The sequence below is a fragment of the Hyla sarda genome, chromosome 2, assembly GCF_029499605.1.
Source record: "Hyla sarda isolate aHylSar1 chromosome 2, aHylSar1.hap1, whole genome shotgun sequence".
NCBI lineage: Eukaryota > Metazoa > Chordata > Amphibia > Anura > Hylidae > Hyla > Hyla sarda.
Window position 1 is genome coordinate 70,287,435 of NC_079190.1, and position 27,567 is coordinate 70,315,001.

A 27,567-nucleotide genomic window follows, 5' to 3' on the forward strand; every position below is an offset into this window, starting at 1 on the left:
TGCAGCAGAAGAAACCACATCCATATGCGGTGGCCTATGGCCATAGGATTATGCTGGTGAAACTGCGGCTTTATTGGTGCATAGGAGACCTGACAAACCTGAAATAAAAGCTTTTGACAAGTCAAAAGTTTTGAACAGTTGGGGTCTGGGTGCTAAGACCAAAACTGATCGCTAAAAAGAGTGGGAAGAAGCACTTCGCTAAGCCTTTCTCTCCCAGTCTTTTTTTTCTCACTGTACAGCAGTGTTTTCCTGACAGGGTGCCTCCAGCTGTTCAACTCCCAGTATGCCCGGACAGCCTTTACAACCCATCCCCTACAGCAGTGTTTCCTAACAAGGGTGCCTTCAGCTGTTGTAAAACTACAACTCCCAGCATGCCCAGACAGCCGTTGGCCGTCCGGGCATGCTGGGAGTTGTAGTTTTGCAACAGCTGAAGGCACCCTTGTTAGGAAACACTGCAGTAGGGGATGGGTTGTAAAGATGTTCTGGGACGGTTACACAAGGCAATATCTGCCTGTTCAGCCAATTCCAGCTATTTCCTTCCCCAGGCATGCAGTGATTTACACTGGTTATCCTGTACAATGGACACAGTCAGCACAGACGTATCCTGTGCACTACACAAAATGAATGTCGAAATCCTATAGGCTCAACCCTTAGTCACAAGAAGGGCACCCCTTAAATTCTAGAATTCTGATGAATTTGGGTGATGTGAAATTTTATTCAAAAGGGGTTATCCAGGATTAGAAAAACAGAGTAGATATCTTTCAAAAACAGCACCACTCCCATCCTCAGGTTGAGTGCGGTATTGCAGCTCAGTTCCATTGAAGAAAATAGAGCCAAGTAGTAATACCACATGCAATCTGAGGACAGGGGTGGAGCTGTTTTTAGAAGAAATTAGATCTGTTTTACTATTCCTGTATAACCCCTTTAATGGCCCCACGTATGACATTGGCCGCATAGTCTGGATCTGCCAATATATATATACACACACACACACACATATATATAAGTTACATACATTAGACCTGGCATTTCGCATGCCAGTCAAACTGAAGGAGTTCTGTAGTGAAACATAACTTGTCCCCTGTCCAAAGGATAGGGGATAAGTTATAGATCGCAGGGGGTCTGACCACTGGGACCCCCCACTATCTGCACAGTCTGCAGGAAGGGGACGTGCCGACCCACGAACGGAGCGGCGCCAACACGCTCCCTCCATGTATCCCACAGAGATACATGGAAGGGGGGGGGGGGGGTGTCGGCCAGGGCTTCCTGCGGGGGCCGGAACGGCCGCTTCCGGCAACCTGCCGGGGCCCCGTTCAGGTGACAGTGGGGGGTCCCAGTGGTCAGACCCCCTGCGATCTATAACTTATCCCCTATCCTTTGGACAGGGGATAAGTTATGTTTCACTGTACTACTCCTTTAGAACTCGATGTAAGGTCGATGAGGGGTACTATTTCCTCAAAACGCGTTGTCAGTTTGCAGTTGCAATAAATTAGTTTTATTATTTATTACAACGTTGTCCAGAAATTCGGCTACCACTTACACTGTGCCTGCGGGTGAGCGCAGAGTATCACTTTCTTCAGTTGGACTTACTCCTTGTTCTAGATTTTTAAAAGTGGCTCAAATGGTTTGAAAATCTGACGCATCCTCACAACTGTGTGTCAAAAAAAGTGTTTCAAAAGCCCTGCCCACTTTTAGTTAAGCCATGCCATCTTGTCAAGTGTGACGCGAATCTCAATTCTTTTTGTCCAATCGGTTTTACAAATCAGATTTACAAATTTGATAACACGTGCCTCAGTTAGATTTTGTTTTTTGGGGCAAACTGCACCAAAATTCTGTTGCCCTGGTGCACGCACTTATTAATTTCCCCCGTAGCTCTTTTTTATAGCATACTCCTTCCTCAGGGAATAATGGCATCAGAGTACGATTTTTCCAGCAGGCATTGCTCTTTCCTGGGGCAATGTAACTTGACGCCACATTCAGCATACAATGTCCCAGCACTGTAGATCAGAGACACGTGCGGCTGAGTAGAAGATCCAACCATGAGCACGGGCACGTCATCCAACCATGAGCACGGGCACGTCATCCAACCATGAGCACGGGCACGTCATCCAACCATGGGCACGGGCACGTCATCCATCCATGGGCACGTCATCCATCCATGAGCACGGGCACGTCATCCATCCATGAGCACGGGCACGTCATCCAACCATGAGCACGGGCACGTCATCCAACCATGAGCACGGGCACGTCATCCAACCATGAGCACAGGCACGTCATCCAACCATGAGCACAGGCACGTCATCCAACCATGAGCACGGGCACGTCATCCAACCATGAGCACGGGCACGTCATCCAACCATGAGCACGGGCACGTCATCCAACCATGAGCACGGGCACGTCATCCAACCATGAGCACGGGCACGTCATCCAACCATGAGCACGGGCACGTCATCCAACCATGAGCACGGGCACGTCATCCAACCATGAGCACGGGCACGTCATCCAACCATGAGCACGGGCACGTCATCCAACCATGAGCACGGGCATGTCACTGCTCAAATACCTGTACAGTGGTCTCTCAAGTTACAATATTAATTGGTTCAGGACGACCATTGTATGTTGGGACCATAACTCTATGGAAACCTGGTAATTGGTTCTAAGGCCCCCAAAAGGTCATCCAAAAATAGAAAAAGTGAGGATTAAAGAAAACTAAGTAGATAACCAATATAGATAAAGCAAATCCTTACATATAAAAGTAAGAAAGATCTGCTGGGAGTTGTAATCACTGTCTATGTAGAGGACAGGAGCTTCTTCATCGTCCTGTACAGTACACGCAATGTCCTAAAAAGTAACATGGAGCCGCCCTCACCTGGAGCAGCTATCCCTGGCATAGGTAAAGAGTAGTACAGAACATGTAATACCTCCCTGTACTGTAGGGGGCGCTACCAGACATCAGTCAGTGCATATGCTTTAGTAACAAAGGGGTTTTACCAGTGAATGGCCATTCTGATTGGTCAGTTCTTAAAGCCATTGACACGTTTCCCACATCTGGACTGTGGTATTGTATGTTGAGTCTTGTTTCAAGTTAAAATGGTCCAGAAAAAAAACATTGTATGTTGAGGCCATATGTATGTTGAGGCCATTTTAAGTTGAGGGATCACTGTATTACTAAACTGGTTGGCTATCTAGTAAGGCCCCTCTACTTTACAGGGAGGTACTACACATCATGTAGGACTTATTCACACCGAGTCATTGGATTTGCGCCGTTCAAAATGATCCAGAATGGCACTTATGTCTGCCACAATACGCCATCCCATTGAAGTGGAATTTCCATTGAAATCAATAGGAGTCTGCTACAGTGAAAACTCCATAGTGTGAATGGGTCCTAACTGTTGCCAGGATGGGCTGCACATTACTGTACAGGACCATGAAGAAGCTCCTGTCCTCTACATACAAAGATTTCCAGCAGCACTTTCTGACTTTTATATACAGTGGTCCCTCAAGTTACAATATTAATCAGTTCCATTGTAAGTAGAGACCATTGTATGTTGAGGCCATAACTCTATGGAAACCTGGTAATTGGTTCGGAAGCCACCAAAATGTCATCCAAAAATAGGAAAAAGTGAGAATTAAAGAAAACTAAGTAGATAACTAATAGATATAAAGCAAATCCTTACATATAAAAGTAATAAAGATCTGCTGGGAGCTGTAAATCATTGTCTATGTAGAGGACAGGAGCTTCTTCAGGGTCCTGTACAGTACATGCAATGTCCTAAAAAAGTAACATGGAGCCGCCCTCAACTGGAGCAGCTATCCCAGGCACAGGTGAAATGCCCATTCTGATTGGTCGGTTCTTCTGGCCATTGACATGATTCACAGATCTGGACTGTCTGTACATTGTATGTTGAGTCTGGTTTCAGGTTAAATGGTGCAGAAAAGACCATTGTATGTTAAAAATATTGTAAGTTGAGGGATCACTATGTAAAAGGACTTTAAAATCTGAATTAGTTAATTGTTAATTTTCTTTATATTGGGTCATCGAGTGACCCAATTCTCTACCATTAATTTGATAACTATGATGAGTCCCTGGAAGTCCAGTAGTTCCCCCAATTTAATGGCACATCAACACAGGGTAGAGAACATTCTTCCCTTACCTAGTTGTGTCGACCCATCAATTACTCATTTGACTTCTAGATGTCCGGCCCTTTGGCGCTGATGAGGAGGCAACATTTCATAGGGGAGGGCAAGTATCAGGGCTGTAGAGTCTGTAGGCCGGCAGTGTATTAGAGAAGTAGCAAAGTTGTGCATAGATTAACTGGCTATAAAGATTTTTAAATCCACAGAGTATCTACATATGCTGCAGATGTTCCCCACTGACTTTAATGGGTCGGGGTCTGCAATAAATCTGAACACAGCAATTGAGACATTGACAAGATGCCTGGCCTACTGGGAAAGGAAGTGGGGTGACAGAAAGGGTGCATGGTAAAATAATGCGCCAAAATTTAAGTATATTACCTTTTCCCAAAATAAGTCAGCTAATATGAATTCAAATAGAGAAGAAACAGACATGATCGCTCATCCACAACATGCACCTTGATCTAAGGCTTCTCACAGGTCATTAGTGTACTTAATGATCATGAAGTGCAAGCCCACTAGCCAAGTCACGGTCACCTGTAAGTAGCAGGTCCCTAACATCCCTAGCATAAAATGGTGCAACACTGAGCGGCGACCACCACCGCCGCAACAGCAGTGCCCACAGGGGGAATGGCCCACTGGCAGAGCGGCCCCAAACCAGACCGCGCACCCCCGCAGACACGGCCGCGACAGGAACAGATGCCGCACAGCACCACTCCAGTGTGAACAAGGTCACAAAGCTCACTTACCATGTGCTCCTAGACAAAGACTGGGAGACTGCCAGTCTCTTACAGGGAGCACATGGTAAGTGAGCTTTTACACCTGTTCACACTGGTGCGGTGCTGTGTGTCATCCATTGCTGCCGCGGCACCATGTCTGTGGGGAGGCGCGGCCCAGGGTCTGGTTCAGGCGGCATTGGGGCTGCTCTGCCAGTGGGCGCTGCTGTTGCGGTGGTGGTGGTGGTTGCCGCTCAGTGCTGCACCATTTTATGCTAGGGATGTTAGGGACCCGCTACTTACAGGTGACCGTGACGTGGCTAACACTTTATGATCATAAAGTATACTAACGACTGGAGAAGTGACGTAAAGCCATGCCCCCTCCCTTCATGTTTATGGGAGGGGGCGTAACGGCCGTTACACCCCCTCCCATAGACATGAATGGAGTTGGAGTGATGTCACGAGGGGGGCGTGGAGTTACGTCACTTCTCCAGTCCTAAAAAATTCTGGTTTTGGAGCCTGGAGATGCAGCTCCGCACATAATGTGGGTGCTGCAGGGAGATCGCGGGGGGGTCCCATCAGCATGCCCCGCGCGATCAGACATCTTATCCCCTATCCTTTGGATAGGGGATAAAATGTTTAAAGCCGGAATACCCCTTTAATAAATTTTGCTGAGAATCCTTAGATCAAGGTGCATGTTGTGGATGTGCAACCATGTCTGTTTTTATCTCTACTTTATTTCACATTAAAGGGGTACTCCCCTGGGAATTTTTTTTTTTTTAAATCAACTGGTGCCAGAAGGTTAAACTGATTTGTAAATTACTTTTATTTAAAAATAGAATCCTTCCAGTACTTATGAACTTTTATTTGCTCCACAGGAAGTTCTTTTCTTTTTTGAATTTCCTTTCTATCTTACCACAGTGCTCTCTGCTGACACGTCTGTTCATTTTAGGAACTGTCTAGAGTAGGAGAAAATCCCCATAGCAAACCTCTCCTGCTCCAGACAGTTCCTAAAATGGACAGAGGTGTCAGAGCACCGTGGTCAGACAGAAAAGGAAATTCAAAAAGAAAAGAACTTCCTGTGGAGCAAATAGAAGATTATAAGTACTAGAAGGATTAAGATTTTTAAATGGAAGCAATTAACAAATTTGTTTCACTTTTTACGCCCTTCGACCCCTCCCTTTCTATAACGCGGGGCCACGCTGTGGCCCCGCATCATAGCGTGTCGGGCCCGGCCTCTAACAATGGCCGGGACCCGTGGCTAATAGTGCAGCGTGCTATTAACCCTTTAGACGCGACGTTCGAAGTTGAACGCCGCGTCTAAAGTGAAACTAAACTGCTGCTGATTAGCTCAGGGGACTGTTAGGGATCGCCGCGGCATCCCGAAATGCTGTAGGACACAAGGAGGGTGCCCTTACCTGCCTCCTGGTGTCCAATCGTCGAATGACTGCTCAGTGCCTGAGATCCAGGCATGAGCAGTCAAGCGGCAGAATCATTGATCAATGGTTTCCTATGAGATAAAGATCAATGATAAAGATCAGTGTGTGCAGTGTTATAGATCCCTATGGGACCTATAACACTGCAAAAAAAAAAAGTGAAAAAAAAAAGTTAATAAAGATCATTAAACATCTTCCCTAATAAATGTTTGAATCACCCCCCTTTTCCCACTTAAAAAACAGAAAACAGTGTAAATAAAAATAAACATATATGATATCGCTGCATGCAAAAATGTCTGAATTATAAAAATATATCATTAATTAAACCGCACGGTAAATGGCGTACGCGCAAAAAAATTCCAAACTCCAAAATAGCGTATTTTTGGTCACTTTTTATATCATGAAAGAATTAATAAAAAGCGACCAAAAAGTCCGATCAATACAAACAATGGTACCACTAAAAACTTCAGATCACCTCGCAAAAAATGAGCCCTCATACCGCACCATACGCGGAAAAATAAAAAAAAGTTATAGGGGTCAGAAGATGACAATTTTAAACGTATACATTTTCCTGCATGTAGTTATGATTTTTCCAGAAGTGCGACAAAATCAAACCTATATAAGTAGGGTATCATTTTAATCGTATGGACCTACAGAATAAAGAGAAGGTGTCATTTTTACCGAAAAATGTACTGTGTAGAAACGGAAGCCCCCAAAATTTACAAAATGAAGTTTTTTCTTCAATTTTGTCGCACCACGATTTTTTTTTCCGTTTCGCGGTAGATTTTTGGATAAAATGACTGACGTAATAACAAAGTAGAATTGGTGGCGTAAGAAATAAGTCATCATATGGATTTGTAGGTGCAAAGTTGAAAGGGTTATGATTTTTAAAAAGGTGAGGAGGAAAAAACTAAAGTGCAAAAACTGAAAAACCCTCCATCCCCAAGGGGTTAAGTCAACTAATAGCTGATGTAAACTAAGGGGGAGATTTATCAAAACCTGTGCAGAGGAAGAGTGGTGCAGTTGCCCATAGCAACCAATCAGATTGCTTCTTTCATTTTCCACAGGCCTCTAAAGAGGCCTGTGGAAAATGAAAGAAGCGATCTGATTGGTTGCTATGGGCAACTGCACCACTCTTCCTCTGCACAGGTTTTGATAGATCTCCCCCATAGACTCCACAGTGCAAGCTCTAATGTCTGGGTATTGGTTTATAGAAATAAAATGTCCCTACAGCTGAAACATCAGACGAGTAAACAATCTGGATCCTGAGTAAAAAACGTGTCTGTCCGGTCAGTGATGCGATTTCGATCCATATAGTAAATGACATTATTCTCCTTTAGAGATCAGTAATGAATATTGATTCCTCTACAAGCAGAAAGAATTCAGGTACCAGGGACAGCAGAAGAAAGCGGATAAAAGGGGAAAAGGCGATTCTCCCAGAAATGACGGCACAAACCCTTTCACAAATAGAGGGAAGGTCGGAATTCAACCTAAAAAAAAAAAATCCAATAGTAAAAGAGACATGAAGGAAGTGACTATAGCCTCAATGCCCAAATTAGCCTCATGTCCTGACACGTGTGTCCAACATGTCATCCATTACACAGAGACATAAGACAGACCCTCGAGGAAGAGAATCTGTTTTCTATAGGAAATGGGTCACAGCTTCCGAAGAAAAGAATCAACGGAGGAAATTAGGATAAGGAGACAGAAGCATTAAAGGGGTATTCCAGGGAAAAAAATGTTTTATATCAGCTGGCTCCAGAAAGTTAAACATGTGTAAATTACTTCTATTATCCTTTCAGTACTTATGAGCTTCTGAAGTTAAGGTTGTTCTTTTCTGTCTAAGTGCTCTCTGATGACACGTGTCTCGGGAACCGCCCAGTTTAGAAGCAAATCCCCATAGCAAACCTCTTCTAAACTGGGCGGTTCCCGAGACACGAGATAATACCAGCATTATTAGATACTAGTCAAAGTGACGGTGACAATTCCCAGGAGGTCAGGATCTGAATGCTCAGCTCTGACCTGTTATTAGATTGGTTATTGTGCCAGTGTCATGACATGGTTAATGCCATGAGATTAGATCAGTATTTCCCAACCAGTGTGCCTCCAGCTGTTGCAAAACTACAACTCCCAGCATGCCAGGACAGCCAACGGCTGTCCTGGCATGCTGGGAGTTGTAATTTTGCAACAGCTGAAGGCACACTGGTTGGAAAACACTGGTTTAGATGGTCGTGTGATGCCTTTCGAAGACACTGCGTTAGGGATGTCCTGATACCAATACTAGTATCGGTATCGGGGCCAATACTCGGCATTTGCATGGTATCGGGGACTCATTTAATGTCCCCGATACCATGCCATATACCTGGTGCTATGCGGCGCTGTCCCCCGTTCTCCCGATCGCAATGATTGCGTCCTATGGAGGAGCATGTGACACACACGTCACTCCTCCTCCCCTATAGGAATAGGAACTGTCCAGCGCATCATATGTTTGCTATGGGGATTTTCTCCTACTCTGGACAGTTCCTAAAATGGACAGAGATGTCAGCAGAGAGCACTGTGGTCATGATGTCAGCAGAGAGCTCTGTGTTCCAAAAAGAAAACCATTTCCTCTGTAGTATACAGACCCTAAAAAGTACTGGAAGGATTAAGATTTTTTAATGGAAGTAATTTACAAATCTGTTTAACTTTCTGGCACCAGTTAATATAAAAAAAAAATATCGAAAAATAAAGAGTTTTCCACAGGAATACCCCTTTAACCCCTTAACGATGTATATTTACGTCCTGCACAGGCACCCGCGATATGAAACATCACATCGCGTCGGTCCCGGCGCTCATCAACGGCTAATACCACACATCGCGGCAATGTGCGGTATTAACCCTTTAGAAGCGGCGGTCCAAGCTGACCCTATGGGACCTAAAACACTGCAAAAAAAAAAAAAAGTGTTAATAAAGGTCATTTAACCCCTTCCCTAATAAAAGTTTGAATCACCCCACTTTTCCCATAAAAAAAATAAAACTGTGTAAATAAAAAAAACTATAAACATATGTGGTATCGCCGCGTGCGTAAATGTCCGAACTATAAAAATATATCATTAATTAAACCGCACGGTCAATGGCGTATGCGCAAAAAAATTCCAAAGTCCAAAAAAGCGTATTTTGGTCACTTTTTATACCATTAAAAAATGAATAAAAAGTGATCAATAAGTCCGATCAAAACAAAAATCATATTGATAAAAACTTCAGATCACGGCGCAAAAAATGAGTCCTCATACCGCCCTGTACGTGGAAAAATAAAAAAGTTATAGGAGTCAGAAGAGGACATTTTTAAACATATACATTTTCCTGCATGTAGTTATGATTTTTTCCAGAAGTGCGACAAAATCAAACCTATATAATTAGGGTATCATTTTAACCGTATGGACCTACAGAATAAAGAGACTGTCATTTTTACCGAAATTATGCACTGCGTAGAAACAGAAGCCCCCAAAAGTTCCAAAATGGCGTTTTTTCTTCGATTTTGTCGCACAATGATTTTTTTTTTCCGTTTCGCTGTGAATTTTTAGGTAAAATTACTAATGTCACTGCAAAGTAGAATTGGTGACGCAAAAGATAAGCCATAATATGGATTTTTAGGTGGAAAATTTTAAGGGTTATGATTTTTAAAAGGTAAGGAGGAAAAAAACGAAAGTGCAAAAACTGAAAAACCCTGAGTTCTTAAGGGGTTAAAGGGGTATTCTCCATTAACCCCTTTTTTTATTTGACTATGCTACAGGGGCTGTAAAGTTAGTGTAGTTCATAATATAGTGTCTATACCTGTGTGTGACGGTTTTCACAATTCTTCTGTGATTTTCACCCCAATATTTAATTTTACCAGCATACAAAATGACTGTTGTCTCAGATTTTTGCCAGGTTGCAATGCGGCCGAGATCTGACATCACTAGTCAGCTGATGACAGGGAGCCTGTCTGCTTCAATGGGTGGAGCGATCGCTTGGTGGGAGAGAGATCAATCTGCAACTAATTGCAACAGCTGTCAGGACCCTGATTGAAAACCACAGGTCTTTTGAATGGATGCAGCTCATTTATGTTTCAATGGGTGGGGTGGCTGATGTGTGGGAGGGAGGAAATGGAATTATGGGATTTGTAGTCAAAAAAAAAAAAAACTCTAAAAACTCTAAATACCAGTTTACAAAAAGCTAGCCACAGTGTTATGGTAATCTCACAACATAGCCATTTAACCCCAAGACAAGTGCAGATCCTTCCTAAGCATGTCCATTACTGTCTGCCAGGTACATACTAAAATCACCTTATGATGGAGAACCCCTTTAATTCAACTGTCCCCTTGCTAGGATAAGCCATCACTTTATGAACAGTGGGGGCCTCACAAGTAAGACCATCACTGATCTAAGGAATAAAGGGGCTGTAGTACTGGTATGGTGTTGTCCTGTACAGCAGCGCTCCCAGCCACGTAGGTAGGAAGCTACAGCATGGTCCTAGGCACTTTACTTGCAGGATCAGCAGTGATTCCAGAGGTCAGAGGTTATTGTATATAAAGTGACAACATATCCTAGTAGTACACCATCACTCTATAACAGTGGTCTTCAACCTGCGGACCTCCAGATGTTGCAAAACTACAACTCCCACCATGCCCGGACAGCCATCGGCTGTCCGGGCATGCTGGGAGTTGTAGTTTTGCAACATCTGGACGTCCGCAGGTTGAAGACCACTGCTCTATAAGATAAGAAAACCCATTCCACAAGCTTCTGCCCATCACTCTGAGCCTATATATGAGCAGGCATCGCTTAGACGAGGGGTTGGAGTAGGGTGAAATAGTAACAGGCATTTATCTTCTTATTAGCTACAATACAAATGGTACCGTATTTTGGTGATATCTGGCATAATGGTTCAATGTACCTAAACCAATACAAAACATCCTAATCTGGGGCCATTACCTATGGTCTGCAGGGACTTTGGCTTCTTTACACAACAGCGCCATCCCAGCTTAGTGTTGGCAATTGTAAGACTACTCCTTTTAAAATGTTGCGGTCATTACTCCTGAGACCCTCTGCAATCGTCCGGGTAAAGATGGTGGCATTGCACTCCACTCCCTGCCACCTGAGAGGTCTGTTCCTTCTTCTGCATGACACAACGGTCACACAACATCCAAATGCTGAAATGCTGCATATCTGTAGTGGACTTTCCCATTTAAGTTCAATAGGAAAGTCAAAATCTGAAACAAACCTGCAAGATTTTACTCCTGCGTGAACACCGCCTATGGGAAATGTTCCCACATACCTACATGCTATGAGATTAACTGCAAATGTTCATGCGTGTGGATAATATTACTCAATGGGTAGAAAAATCAGCTGCAGAAAATCTGCAGCAAAATGCGCACATGTGAAATTTATCCTAAGTGCTCGTACACACGGGCGGATTTTATTGGGAGTTCGCAGCAGATTTTTGGCTGCGGAAAATATGCCACAAGCCCCATTGTAGTCAATAGGGTCTGCGGTGGTTTTTCAGGGGCAGAAATTCCACGCCGGAAAATCTGCTGCGGACAGCCACAGAGAGCCCATCCCCTTTCTAACACGCAGCAGGAAACCTGCAAATAGATCCACTCGTGTGAACAAGCCCTAAGGGTAGGGTCACATGTACTGTATTTTGCTGCTGCGTATTTTCCAACCCACTGAAGTAAATGGGTAGCAAAATCTGCTGCAGAAACACTGCACATGCGGACCTACCCTAAGGGTACGTTCCCACACGGAGTATTTTGCTGCGTATTTGGTGCTGCGTATTTTCCTACCCATTGACTTCAACAGAGAAAATAAAATACGCAGCAGCAAATACGCAGCAAATACGCCGTGTGGGAATGTACCCTAAGGGTACGTTCACACGTGCGTATTTTCAGCGTATTTTACGCTGCAGATCCGCTGGTGAAGGCCCCGCTCTATGCTGTCTTTACATGTGCCTGCTCGTAGAGGCAATACGCCGCTACCAGCAGGCACACTGCGATGTGCGAGTCGCAGTATACTCGCATATCACGGGAGCTCTCTGCCTAGCTCAGAGCAGGGAGAGTGGCTGCGATGTGCGAGTACGCCCCGCACATCGCTGCACTGTGTCTGCTGGTAGTGGCGTATTGCCACTAACAGCAGGCACATGTAAAGCCAGCATAGAGCGGGCCTTCACCAGCGGATCCACAGCTAAATACGCTGCGAAAATGTGAATGTACCCTAAGGCTGCGTTCAGACGTGTGTATTTTTGCTGCAGATCTGCTTCAGCTCATTAAAGTCAATGCCAGTAAAATCTGCAGCTGCAGATCTGCAACAAAACTATGCACGTGTGAACACACCCTAAGGGTGCGTTCACACAAGCAGCCCCACAGCGTATTTTATGCTGCGGATCTGCTGCTTAAGGACTGCTGCATGGCGGCTTTACATGTGTCTGCTTGGTGCGGCAATACGCCGCTATGAGCAGACACACTGAAGTAATGTGCTAGTCGCCCATCATGCACGGCATACTCGTACACATCGCGGCCACTCCCCCTGCTCCATGAGCTAGGCCGAGAGCTGCCGCGATGAGCGAGCATACTGCCCATGTGCGCTGAGACTTGCTCGTTGCAGTGTGTCTGCTCGTAGCAACGTATTGCTGCGCCGAGCAGGCACATGTAAAGGCACCATGCAGCGGTCCTTCAGCGGTGGATCCGCTGCGTAAAATACGCTGTGGGTCTGCTTGTGTGAACGTACCCTAAGGGTACGTTCACACGCACTGATTTTCGCAGTGTATTTAGCTGCGGATCCGTTGGTGAAGGCCCCACTCTATGCTGGCTTTACATGTGCCTGTTGGTAGCGGCAATACGCCGCTACAAGCAGACACACTGCAGCGATGTGTGCGGCCACTCTCCCTGCTCCGAGCTAGGCAGAGAGCTCCCGTGATATGCGAGTATACTGCGACTTGCACATTGCAGTGTGTCTGCTGGTAGCGGAGTATTGCCACTATGAGCAGGCACATGTAAAGCCAGCATAGAGCGGGCCTTCACCAACGGATCTGCAGCAAAAAATCCGCTGAAAATCCACGCGTGTGAACGTATCCTAAGGGTACGTTCACACGTGCATATTTTTGCTGCAGATCTGCTGCTGCAGATTTTTCTGCCCATTGACTTCAATGGGCAGCAAAATCTGCTGAAGCAAATCTGCAGCAGAAAATGCGCACACGTGAACGCACCCTAAGGCTGTATACACACACTATCTGCAGTTGCAGATTTTACAAGGCAATCAAAAATACATGAGAATTGCCCTGTAAAATCTGCAGATGTAGATTCGCTATTGCGGATTTATCAACTTCAAATCCACAGCTGATCCTGTGTGTGAATACACGTTGAGGCAATGTTCACACGGCAGAATTTCCAAGCGGAATTCGGAGGAAAAACTCAGCTGGTAAATTCTGCTACATAAAATTGTGGTGAGTAGAATTTCCACTGTCCCATTCACACAGCTGATTTTCCACCGCCGCTATTCTGCAAAAAACTTTGAACCTGTTACTAGTTCTTACAGAATTCCTCAGCAGACTCCATTGAAGTCAATGGGACTCTGCATTCCATCCAGAATCTGTGTGCTGCGCGCAAGAAATGTATAAATTCAGCACAAATTCCACACAGAATCTGCTAAACTGTAAAAAATAAAATAATTCCACTGCCAGCTTGGAAGAAAGGAATCTGTGCGGAAGAACAGAAATTCCACTGTGTGAACATGGCTTTAGGGTACGTTCGCATGGTACTGAAATTCTGCAGATTTGGTAGGGATTGGCTAAAGATTTAGATTATCCTATTAATGTGAATTGCTAAAATCTGCAAAAAAAAATAAAAAAATAAACCTGCAGCATTTCAGTCAGGTGTGAACACAGTCTGTTTTCCAACCTACCTCCAGCTGTTGCAAAACTACAACTCCCAGCATGTCCTCAACCTTTAGATGTCAGTGCATGCTGGGAGTTGTAGTTCTACGGCAACCTGTTGATTGAATTGGTCGCTGCCATCCATAGATGTCACCAGGTGCCCGCATCCCATACACCAGTGTTTCCCAACCAACCAGTGTGCCTCCAGCTGTTGCAAAACTACAACTCCCAGCATCTGCTCTTTGGATTGATGTTGTTTCTAGCAGTCAGACCCCCACCGAGCATGCTGGGAGTTGTAGTTTTGCACAATGGTTGGGAAACACTGCCTCATGCATATGCACATCACAACACTGATCCAAATGTACAACTCCCCTCAACCTTTAGATGTCAGAGCATGCTGGGAGTTGTAGTCCTACGGGAACCTGTTGATTGAATTGATCACTGCCATCCATAGATGTCACCAGGTGCCCCCATCCCATACGCAAGTGTTTCCCAACCAACCAGTGTGCCTCCAGCTGTTGCAAAACTACAACTCTCTGCATGTCCTCTTTGGAACGATGTGTGTTCTAGCAATCAGACCCCCACCGAGCATGCTGGGAGTTGTAGTTTTGCACAATGGTTGGGAAACACTGCCTCATGCATATGCACATCACAACACTGATCCAAATGTACAACTCCCCTCAACCTTTAGATGTCAGAGCTTGCTGGGAGTTGTAGTCCTACGGCAACCTGTTGATTGAATTGATCGCTGCCATCCATAGATGTCACCAGGTGCCCCCATCCCATATGCAAGTGTTTCCCAACCAACCAGTGTGCCTCCAGCTGTTGCAAAACTACAACTCCCAGCATGCCCGGACAGCCGAAGGCTGTCCGGACATGCTGGGAGTTGTAGTTTTGCAACAGCTGGAGGCACACTGGTTGGTTGGGAAACACTGCCATCCACAGTGAATTATTGAGCAGTTCTCCTCCAGGTAACCCGAGCAGCGCTCACTAATTTATTGGGCAGATAAATAATGTATCAGGGGGCACCACCATGCTGTGCCCTGCGGGTTACCTGTCCTCCGACACGCTGATCACCCCGTCCTCCTTGGGCACAATCACTGCCATGTTCACCACGTCCTGGGATCCCTCCACCTTGTTCAGTAATACGGGTTTGCGGGTGAGGGCCTTGGGGTGGATCTCCGCCGCCATCCTCTTCTACCTGGTACCAAGGTGAGACGTGCCCGGGATCTATCAGCAGCAGCAGCAGCCGGGCACACACTGACAGGAGGAGCAGCCTCAGCATACAGCTTCTGTCAGCTGACTGACACGTCACGCCGAGGACACGCCCCCTCACTTGTAAACTGTCCTCTTTTTTTTTTTTTTTTTTTTTTTTCTATTTCACTCATCTTTATTTAGGCGCGCGGAGAAGTTCATCTACACGTTGCGTTTGGCTGACACTCGTCACGTGACGCTCTGTCCGTCCCAGCGGTGAGGGCTGCTGGTCACGTGATTGCTATTTCCTAGTAGAGAATGTTGAAGTAAATGTCAGGACCTCTGTACTTCCTCCTGTCATATGACTGGAGGGGGGAGTCTGTTTGAAGACTGGGCTAGTTATAACACACGAAGTTATCGCCTAACCCAGTGCTTGTGCCTCCAGCTGTTGCAAAACTACAATTTACAGCATGCCCGGACATGCTGGGAGTTGAGGTTCTGAAACAGCTGGAGTAGCGTTGCCACCTGGCTGGTATTTTAGGGTATGTTCTCACTGAGGAATTGGCGAGGAATTCTCGCTTGGGCTAGGTTCACACTTCTTCTGCCTGACATTTAGCCGGTGGCACTAAGACCGCACGGACTGCATTGCCGTCCCCATAGACGGCAATGCATTTCTGGGTTGATCTTTTGGGAGATTTGCTCAGAAATGCATTGACATCTATGGGGGCGGCAATGCGGTCCTAGTGCCGCAGGCTTGATCTCTGGCAGAGATTCTGCCCAGAAATTCCACAGTGTGAGCCCAGCCTTAAAAATCCTGCTGCGGAATTTCCTTTTTGTTTCCGTGCGGAAATTGCGCAGAATTGATGCAGATTTTTAACATGGAATGTAGGAGGAACCTTTTTTTTTTTTTGCTGGACGACGGCCACCAATTAGAATTTCCCTTTTTTTTTCTTTTTTTCATGCGGAAAAAAACCCATTGTGGTCTATGGGGATTTACACGCAGATTCCGCATGAAAAAAAGAACATGTTCATTCTTCATGCAGAAAGCAATTCCAGGTCGGAATTTTGAATTTGGAAATTCCTCAGTGTGAACTGAGGAGCGGAATTTAATTTAAAGAGGTACTTTTTTTTATTTTTTTATTTTTTTTTTATGAACTGGTGCCAGAAAGTTAAACAGATTTTTAAATTACTTCTATTAAAAAATCTTAATCCTTCCTCTGGACAGTTCCTAAAATGGACAGAGATGTCAGCAGAGTGCTCTGTGTTCCAAAAAGAAAATAATTTTCACTGTAGTATTCAGCAGCTAATAAGTACTGGAAGGATTAAGATTATTTAATAGAAGTAATTTACAAATCTGTTTAGATTTCTGGCACCAGTGGATAAAAAAAAAAAAAAAAAAAAAAAAAAAGTTTTCCAACAGAGTACCCCTTTAAATCAATGGGGTATGGCGCTGCTGAATGAATTGGAGAGGAGTAAGCTAGCGGAATTACTTGTGGAAATTCCTCTACAATTCCTCGGGAGGGGGGGGGGAGTTCTGTTGGTGAGGAGTTGCAGGTCAGTCAGGAGAAGGAGTCTTGTGAGGAGCTGCAAAGGTGAAGGTGATTTGTCAAAGCCTGGGGGAGAATCTATACTTCAGTCAGTCAGTCAAGCTAAAGCTTTCAGTTAACGTGTGCTGCCACTAATCTTTAAACTGCATTCAACGGCCACTACAACTCCCAGCAAGGCGATCAGCTCCCCGGGTTCCACTCTGCCTATCTCACTGCACAAACTTCTCTATTGTGAAAAACCTGATACCTCTATCATCAGTAAAGAGACAGTTATCCGTAACCCAGCATCCATGCATTTATTATCCAACGCCTGGCCCAGGAGAAGTCGTATCCTCAGACTGTGTAGGTTAACTGTGCCCTGGCATCACAAAGTGATACATCTAAGCACCCCGAGTCAGGTACCACAATCTGGCTACCTCCCAGTGGCTGCCTCAAAATCCTACCCTATAGATGTGTAGCTGATTGTGGGAGTCCGACTGTTGGAAACCACATTAATCCTAAGAGCAGCCAAACGCTGTCTGGGCATGCTGGGAGCTGTAGTTTTGCAACAGCTGGAGGCAACCTGGTTGGAAAACACATTGATCTCGAGAAAAGAGTTCAACTGTCCCCCAAGTAAATGAAGTGCCGATCTTGGCAATGGTGGGCACCCCGTATAGAGAATGAACAGAGCATTGGGCACACACGGTTCATTTGGAGGACAGTTTTTCCTGTGGTAATTGGGGGGCTTGCAGCAGTCAGACCCCCACCAGATTATTCCTGATCTCCTGGATAAGAGATAACTTTGCAAGTTGGTGATACCGATAACCCCTGATACCATATTTTAAACAATTTTTTTAATACTTAATTTCCAGTTTTATAGATCTCTATCTATTTTTTAAGTAATTGTTAAATCTTGCAGTTTTCATTCCCGCCACTAGGCCAAATATTAAAGGGGTTTTTCTATTTAAATGTATTTATCTCCTATGCACAGGACAGAGGATAAGTGTCAAATCCCAGCACTTAGACCCACTGAACTCCAGAATGGGACTCCAATGTCTTTGCTGTGAATGAAGGGGTGACTCACACATGCGCACTGCTAATCTATTAATTCTCAATGAAGCTACCGAAAACAGCAAACACTGTACCCGACTCCATAGACAATAAATGGAGCAGCAGTGCGCATGTGTGAATAACTGCATCTAAAACAAAAGAGTTAGGACCCCATTATGGAGACTACAGGGAGTCCCAGCAGTCAGACCCTGCTCTATCACTTATTCCTTATGAGGTGTCCCGGTACCGTATTGCATACCGTACCTAGTGTGGGGGTCCCCAAAGTCAGAGTAACTACCCTCAGGTATGGTCCACCAGGTGGGACAGCCCCTAGTCGCCTCTTCTCTACTCTAATTGTATAATGTTAATACATGTACATATTTAATAATAACGTATATTTGATATAATGTATAGTACTTACCTTGTTTAGCATTGCAGGACCTTCGGTCATGTGACCATGTTAATATCCTCTATGGTATGTTGCAGGACCTGTGGAGGTCCTTTGGTAACATGTTACCCATAATCCTTTGTAATGGTGATTAACAGAAGTATTGGACCAATTAGCTCTAGTCCAGCCCCTACCCATATAAGGGAGCTGTAGCCAATTATCTCTCTCTTGGGTTGCTGCTCTCGTGTATGCCGGACTAGCAGGACAGATCTGCGCAACTTTCAAAGACACGCTAGGCCTGAAAACCTACCGGCCTCACCGGAACTAAACCGTGAGTTCTAAACTTCCCCCGCTAAAGCTAGCGCGACTACTGGACCGCAACTAAATCTCCTAAATCCAGTGGAACAGCGCATATTACCCTAAAGACTCTAAACTGCTAAAGTCCCAACCTTTGTCAATCTCCAATGAAAGCTTGCATGTATAGCAACTGTTCCGGTTATGAAGCTTGAATAAAATCTTCAGTAAAAGTTACAACTGTTTCAGCAAACTCTTCGGTTGTCAACATTCCATTATTATCTACCTCCCTATCGCTCTTGGGAAGGGTGGCGGTAGGACAAGCATTACTGAGGAGCCCTCACCCTGGCGTCACGAATAGCAAGGGTTAACAAGCACCCTTTAGTCACCGCACAGCTGCACTCCCCATACCCTACTCCCCCAGGCTATCACACTTAGCTTGTAGATAGGGGATAAGTAAAAAACATCTACCAAAAATATAGCTAAAATATAAAATCTTATTTCAATAGCACCTTAAAATCCTCATACAAAAATATCTAGAAAATCAATACAAAAGATCTGCACAAGTATAACAATAAAGATCTCATAACTAGAGAGCCTTCTGCTGGTCAATCCCACACTTTCCCCACACTTTTCCCCATATATCAGATAGTATCTCGATTCATCAGGGGATTTGACAGTAAGTGAGTTGAGATTTTACATAAGATTATTCCATCCTATAAGCATAAAGATGATATAATACATAGATCAGCGGCAGACAATATATATTACATTGCACATAAAATAAGCAACAAACAATACGCAAAGGCTTGCTAACGATGCAGGATTCCATTAATTTAGCACCAGCAATGGATTCACTGAGAAATTGAGGAATAGCTTCATGATGCCAACGTTATTCCTTATTGTGTAAGGAGGAAGCGACTGTCAATATCACTTATGATGAATAATGGATGAACATCAATAGGAGTACACACACATTGTCCTAAGATGACTGATGCCGCTTCCTCCAGCTGTACACTTCCTTTATGAAGGACACTATGGACTACAACAACGCAAAAATATAGAGGACCTCATAGATATCACTTGGCACCTCACAGCCAACTCTCTCCTCCGATATATAGAATAGTGGCAGACTGTCATAGGGAGCCTATAAACTATAAAGGTTCAGATCAAACAAAGAGGCCAAATACCGTATATACTCGAGTATAAGCCGACCCGAATATAAGCCGAGGCCCTTAATTTCCCCCCAAAAACCCAGGAAAAGTTATTGACTAGACTATAAGCCTATGGTCATTTTCACGCCAGTCATCATCCCCTTCGTCATCACCGCCTGTCATCATCCAGACGCCCGTCATTAACACCCCGTCATCATCACCCCCGTCATCATCACCCTCGTCTTCATCACCCTTTCATCATCACCCCCGTCTTCATCACCATCACCCTGTCATCATCCCCCCCCCCCTTCATCATCACCGCCTGTCAATCCCTTCATCAGTGGTCTTCAACCTGCGGACCTCCAGATGTTGCAAAACTACAACTCCCAGCATGCCCGGACAGCCATCGGCTGTCCGGGCATGCTGGGAGTTGTAGTTCTGAAACCTCTGGAGGTCTGCAGGTTGAAGACCACTGCGGCCTTCGTCATCATCCAGACCGCCCCTTTAGTTTTCTACTCACCTCCCCTTGGTGGGAAGGAAGGGTGAGCTGGTCCGGGCCATCTATACTGCAGGCACTGTCCGGTGGGGAGGGTTAGTCGTTCCGGCCTGTCCATTTTCCCCGGGAGGCCCTGGCCTAGTGACGCACACGGACGTCTCTGTGCTTCGTCGTCAAGACAACGTCACTAGGCCGGGGCCGGGCCTGGAGCTGAGAAGAGGGCCTCCCGGGGAAAATGGACAGGCCGGAACGACTAACCCTCCCCACCGGTTGGTCCCTGCAGCATAGATGGCCCGGACCAGCTCACCTTTCCTTCCCACCGAGGGGAGGTGAGTAGAAAACTAAAGGGGGGGTCTGGATGATGATGGAGGCCGCAGTGGTCTTCAACCTGCGGACCTCCAGAGGTTTCAAAACTGCAACTCCCAGCATGCCCGGACAGCCGATGGCTGTTTTGCAACATCTGGAGGTCTGCAGGTTGAAGACCACTGAGAAGGGATTGACAAGCGGAGAGTTCACTCGAGTATAAGCCGAGGGGGGCGTTTTCAGCACTCGGCTTATACTCTAGTATATACGGTACTTTGCGCTATGTGAAGATTCAATGTCCATATCTCCGGACGAATCTCCACTGCTGAAGACTCACTGTCCATGACCACTCAAATCACCGATCATGACTGGTGGCCACGCGCTCCATTCATTTCTTTGGGAGCGCCGATGATGCTTGAGTGCTGTACTCAGGTCTTTTCACAGAAATGAATGGAGCGCATGCCGCCTGTAGCACACACTCCTCACTGAGCAATGGGGACCGTTCAGGAGATCAGCTACTTATCCCCTATACACAAGATTGGAGATAAGTGAATTTTTGATGGATTTCTCCTTTAAGCTGACACTTTTTGTTGTGTAGTGAAAACTTGTAAGCAGAGTCCTCCTTATCACAGACAGGATTAAACCCCACTATTGAAATATCGCTTACAGCAGCCTCCTCCACAATCTGCGCCGTCTCATTTGTTACACCACAACATGTTAAATCTTCTGGTGGAATCCAATTCCAGGCTGGAAGTTCAGCCACAGAACTTCCGTAATGTGCACTGAGCAGCAGACACTTTTCAAGATCAATGAGAGTTTTCTGCAAGCAGAATCTACGCAGAATTTCCATCAGAAGAATCAAATTTGCTATACAATTTTCAATTTTAGGCTAAATAGATTTTGGCGACAAATTTCCCCAACGATAAGCTTATTATTCGTTATCCTTACATAACTTTGGTAAAGGAATACCCCTTTAAACCCGTTTGTAATTTATTGCAATTTAAAGGGGTTATCCAGCAAAAAACTCTTTTTAATATATATCAACTGGCTCCAGAAAGTGAAACAGATTTGTAAATTACTTCTATTAAAAAAAAATCCCCATAGCAAACCTCTTCTACTCTGTGCAGTTCCCGAGACAAGCAGAGATGTAAGCAGAGAGCACTGTTGGCAGACAGAAAAGAACAACTCAACTTCAGCAGCTGATAATTATTGGAGGGATAAAGATGTTTTAATAGAAGTCATTTACAAATCTGTTTAACTTTCTGGAGCCAGTTGATATATATAAAAACAAGTTTTTTCCTGGAATACCCCTTTAACAAAAAAAATCATATTGTCAAACTCTACAAGAAAAAAAAGCATCTATCCATTTTTATATATTGGCATTTCTTTCATTTTGCAGCCTTCAAAACTTCTAGCCGGAGAGAGCTGCAAGAGGTTTCTACAATACCAGTTACCAGGCAACACACAATACTATTAAAGATCAAGCCAATGGTGCGATCGGCTCAGACAATAGACCTGGTATTATTTTTGGTTGGCAGTGCCTAGACTATATCACTGCAACTGAAAAGACAAAAAGAAAGAGGAGCGCAACCCTAGTGTATTATCATAGTTGACAAGTAAAAAGGAAATTGGAGATCAGTTACACTCACCAGAGTTGGTTATGGCCAGAGCATTGTAGAGAAGAAATGTGTTCTGGATCCAGCAATTCCGTAAAACATTAATTTTATTTGTAATCCACAGCGTAAAATATTGCCAAATAGCACTTACAACACACCACCTAACCAGTAATACACTGCAACATGGACGCGTTTCGAGCGTACGTATTGTAGAGAAGAAATGTGTTCTGGATCTAGCAATTCCGTAAAACATCAATTTTATTTGTAATCCACAGCGTAAAATATTGCCAAATAGCACTCACAACACACCACCTAACCAGTGATACACTGCAACATGGATGCTTTTCGAGCATACGTATTGTAGAGAAGAAATGTGTTCTGGATCTAGCAATTCCGTAAAACATCAATTTTATTTGTAATCCACAGCGTAAAATATTGCCAAATAGCACTCACAACACACCACCTAACCAGTGATACACTGCAACATGGACGCGTTTCGAGCATATGTATTGTAGAGAAGAAATGTGTTCTGGATCTCGCAATTCCGTAAAACATAAATTTTATTTGTAATCCACTGCGTAAAATATTGCCAAATAGCACTCACAACACATCACCTAACCAGTGATACATTGCAACATGGACGCATTTCGAGCGTACGTATTGTAGAGAAGAAATGTGTTCTGGATCTAGCAATTCCGTAAAACATCAATTTTATTTGTAATCCACAGCGTAAAATATTGCCAAATAGCACTCACAACACATCACCTAACCAGTGATACATTGCAACATGGACGCTTTTCGAGCGTACGTATTGTAGAGAAGAAATGTGTTCTGGATCTAGCAATTCCGTAAAACATCAATTTTATTTGTAATCCACAGCGTAAAATATTGCCAAATAGCACTCACAACACACCACCTAACCAGTGATACACTGCAACATGGACGCGTTTCGAGCATATGTATTGTAGAGAAGAAATGTGTTCTGGATCTCGCAATTCCGTAAAACATAAATTTTATTTGTAATCCACTGCGTAAAATATTGCCAAATAGCACTCACAACACATCACCTAACCAGTGATACATTGCAACATGGACGCATTTCGAGCGTACGTATTGTAGAGAAGAAATGTGTTCTGGATCTAGCAATTCCGTAAAACATCAATTTTATTTGTAATCCACAGCGTAAAATATTGCCAAATAGCACTCACAACACATCACCTAACCAGTGATACACTGCAACATGGACGCTTTTCGAGCGTACGTATTGTAGAGAAGAAATGTGTTCTGGATCTAGCAATTCCGTAAAACATCAATTTTATTTGTAATCCACAGCATAAAATATTGCCAAATAGCACTCACAACACACCACCTAACCAGTGATACATTGCAACATGGACGCGTTTCGAGCGTACGTACTAAAATCACCTTATGGTGGATAACCCCTTTAAGTCCAATGAAAGACCGTCTGCAGAAAATGTATATATAGTCACTTGTTAAATAGAGTCTATGATGTAATCAGATAGGTAAGTTAAGCATATATAAACATATGAGACAGCTGGTGCGCTGCACCACTCACCACCCGACAGCCGGCAAATAGAGCGAGGTCCCCGCAGCTTTCAGAGGAGATATGCGATCTGGGTAGCAGTACAGCGATGCAAAGAGCCGTTCTTCCTAATGCTTGCAGACTGGCACGGAGTCTGTGGCTCCGGACAGTACTGTTTGTCGGGATCTGATCTTGCTGCAGGATGGCACCGACATGCGTCCGGCCGTGATGGAAGTGGCTGTAGTTCGTAGCAGTGGTTGGTGGTGGGTGCAGCGGGGAGTGGTGGCGTCCCCGTGCTGAGGATTGCGCGCGTGGTACTGGGGTACCTAAGTAGTTAGGTTCCAGCAGTTGCGAGTGAAAAAAATAATTTGTTGGTGAATATATCTGAAAGTTTATATGCAGGTGGTCTAATAGTATTGGGGTATACAACAATGCCAAGCGCATTTCGGGGGGGGGTCCTCTTCCTCAGTAGCGGGGTATCAACTATACCTCGCTACTGAGGAAGGGCCCCCCCAAAACGCGTTTGGCATTGCTGTATACCCCAATACTATTAGACCACCTGCATATGAACTTTCAGATATATTCACCAACAATTTTTTTTTCACTCACAACTGCTGGAACCTAACTACTTAGGTACCCCAGTACCACGCGCAATCCTCAGCACGGGGACGCCACCACTCCCCGTGCAACACAGCGACCTCGGTTTACATTGTATTTTATAGTGTGAGCCACACACAACCCTTTAGATCAGGCATAGGCAACCTTCGGCACTGCAGATGTTTTGGACTACATCCCCTGGGAATCTTTGCCAGCATTTTGGTTGTAAAAGCATCATGGGAGATGTAGTCCAAAACATCTGTAGAGCTGAAGGTTACTTATGCCTGGTTTAGATCTTTAGGTGTTGGGTTTTGAGACTTCCCAATCTTAAAAATAAGCAGGCAGAAAATGTGTGTGTCCAGTTCTTTCTACTCGCCATTGCTTAGGCTAAGTTTCCACTTGGTTTTTTTTCTGGCAGTTTTTGGAATACTACCACTGCAGTTTTTGAGCCAACACCAGAAATGTATTCAAAAGGAATAAGACATATAAAGGAAGGACTTACACTTCTCCTCCCTTATGGATCCACTTCTGACTTTGGCTCAAAAACTGCAGTGGCAGATATCCAAAAACTGCCAGAAAAAAAACCAAGTGGAAACTTAGCCTTAGCTCTACTTGGAAAGCTGCGCATGTTTTGTAGATTAATAGAAAGTCACTCAGCAGGGCTGCTGCATACAATACACATGAGGCCCAGACAATAAGAAGGGTCAGGGGTGGAAAGATGGGTAGAGTCAGGGTAAGTTCACATATGCTGGTTTTCCACTGCAGGTTTTACCCTCGGCAGAAATTCTGCAATAGTAAATCTGCAGCAGATTTCATTGCAACCCATTGATTTCAATAGGGTCTGCTGTGGAAAATCCACCACAGAAAATCTGCCATTGGTAAAAACCCCAGCCAAAAACCTGCAGAAAATCCATCCGTGTGAATGGACCTTCAGGATAGGGTCACACGTAGCACCGACGACACAAGAGGGAGCTCCCTGCTGCGGCTGGGTTTAAAGGGGTATTCCAGGAAAAAACTTTTTTTTTTTGTATATCAACTGGCTCGAGAAAGTTAAACAGATTTGTAAATGACTTCTATTAAAAAACTCTCAATCCTTTCATTACTTATGAGCTGCTGAAGTTGAGTTGTTCTTTTCTGTCTAAGTCCTCTCTGATGACACCTGTCTCGGGAACTGTCCAGAGTAGAAGCAAATCCCCATAGCAAACCTCTTCTACTCTCTGCAGTTCCCGAGACAAGCAGAGATGTCAGCAGAGAGCACTGTTGTCAGACAGAAAAGAACAACTCAACTTCAGCAGCTGATAATTATTGGAGGATTAAGATTTTTTTTAAATAGAAGTAATTTACAAATCTGTGACTTTTCTGGAGCCAGTTGATATATAAAAAAAATTTCCCCCCTGGAATACCCCTTTAAGAAAGCTGTCTGGTAATAGCTAGAAGTTGCTCTATAGGGTTGGTTAACGGAATAGGAACACATTGGGCCACCGAAAGCTTTTCCTGCTAATAACAGCTTTTCCCCTGAGATTTTAAATGATGAAAGAATGTATAAAGTCTTTAATAGGGGCATTTCTATCTAATGATGTTACGTGATATTATTAGGAGACGCCATAACATCATACGCCATAACTTCGGAAGCGTCACTGTGCAAGCATCTGTGACACAAGCTTCCTTCAGGTGTATGGGGCTAGGACACAAGCTTCCTTTAGGTCAGTGGTCTCAAACTGTGGCCCTCCAGATGTTGCAAAACTTCAACTCCCAGCATACCCGGACAGCCAACGGCTGTCCGGGTATGCTGGGAGTTGAAGTTTTGCAACATCTGGAGGGCCACAGTTTGAGACCACTGCTTTAGGTTAATGGGGCTAGTGCTGCTCGCGAATATTCGCAATGCAAATTTTATTCGTGAATATTGCCTATTTGCAAATTCACGAATATTTGCGAATATAGCACTATATATTCGCAATTACGAATATTCGTTTATATTTTATTTTCACAGTACACATCGCAGTGATTATCCCTCTCCGCTTCCAGTTTGTGTGGTGTAAAGGAGGCTCTAATACTACTGTGTGAGACTGTCGTGCGAATTTTTGCATATGCAAATTTTTGTATATGCTAATCTTCGCATGTACAAATTTTCGCATACGCGAAAATAAAACGCAAATATTATGAATATGCTAATTTAGCGAATATATGATGAATATTCGTCCATATATTCGCGAAATATCGCAAATTCGAATATGGCCTATGCCGCTCAACACTAAATGGGGCCACTTCGTAGTGTTGAGCGGCATAGGCTATATTCGAATTCGCGATATTTTGAGAATATATGGACGAATATTTTTCATATATTCGTTAAATTCGCATATTCGAAAAATTTGCGTTTTTTCGCATATGCGAAAATGCGCATATGTGAAAATTTATGAACTTTATAGCAAGTATACCAGTGTAACTTGATAGATGCAGCAGAAGGGAGGGAATAAATATTCGCGAATATTCGCATATGCGAAAATTCGCCCGGCGGACTCACACAGTAGTATTAGAGCCTTCTTTAGACCACACAAGCTGGAAGCAGAGAGGGATGATCCCTGTGATGTGTACTGTGAAAAAAAGAAACAAAAAAAAAAGCGAATATTTGTAATTTTGAATATATAGTGATATGTTCGGGAAAATTCGAGAATATGCGATATTCGCGAATAAAATTAGAATTGCGAATATTCGTGAGCAACACTAGGGGCCAGGCAGTTAGCACCAATCCCCCCATCCCGCTTAGCAATGTTATAGTCTAGAGATGAGCGAACTTACAGTAAATTCGATTCGTCACGAACATCTCGGCTCGGCAGTTGATGACTTATCCTGCGTAAATTAGTTCAGCTTTCCGGTGCTCCCGTGGGTTGGAAAAGGTGGATACATTCCTAGGAAAGAGTCTCCTAGGACTGTATCCACCTTTTCCAGCCCATCGGAGCACCTGAAAGCTGAACAAATTTATGCAGGAAAAGTCATCAACTGCCGAGCCGAGAAGTTTGTGACGAATCGAATTTACTGTAAGTTCGCTCATCTCTATTATAGTCAACCATATGCAACTTTGTTTGCAACATTGGGGGAGATTTATCAAAACCTGTCCAGAGGAAAAGTTGCTGAGTTGCCCATAGCAACCAATCAGATCACTTCTTTCATTTTAAACAAGGCCTCTGTAAAATGAAAGAAGTGATCTGATTGGTTGCTATGGGCAACTGGGCAACTT

At 44.3% G+C, this 27,567-nt stretch overlaps 1 protein-coding gene across 1 annotated transcript in view; it reads right to left on the bottom strand.

The window, feature by feature from the left end:
* The window catches only part of WDFY2 (WD repeat and FYVE domain containing 2), a 109,994-nt gene extending 94,524 nt beyond the window's left edge, over window positions 1–15,470 (bottom strand). Inside the window, exon 1 of the mRNA XM_056562033.1 lies at window positions 15,226–15,470. Within this exon, the coding sequence (XP_056418008.1) occupies window positions 15,226–15,362 (137 nt within the window). The 5' untranslated portion in view covers window positions 15,363–15,470. The remainder of the gene's footprint in view (window positions 1–15,225) is intronic.
* Between the last annotated feature and the right edge of the window lie 12,097 nt (window positions 15,471–27,567).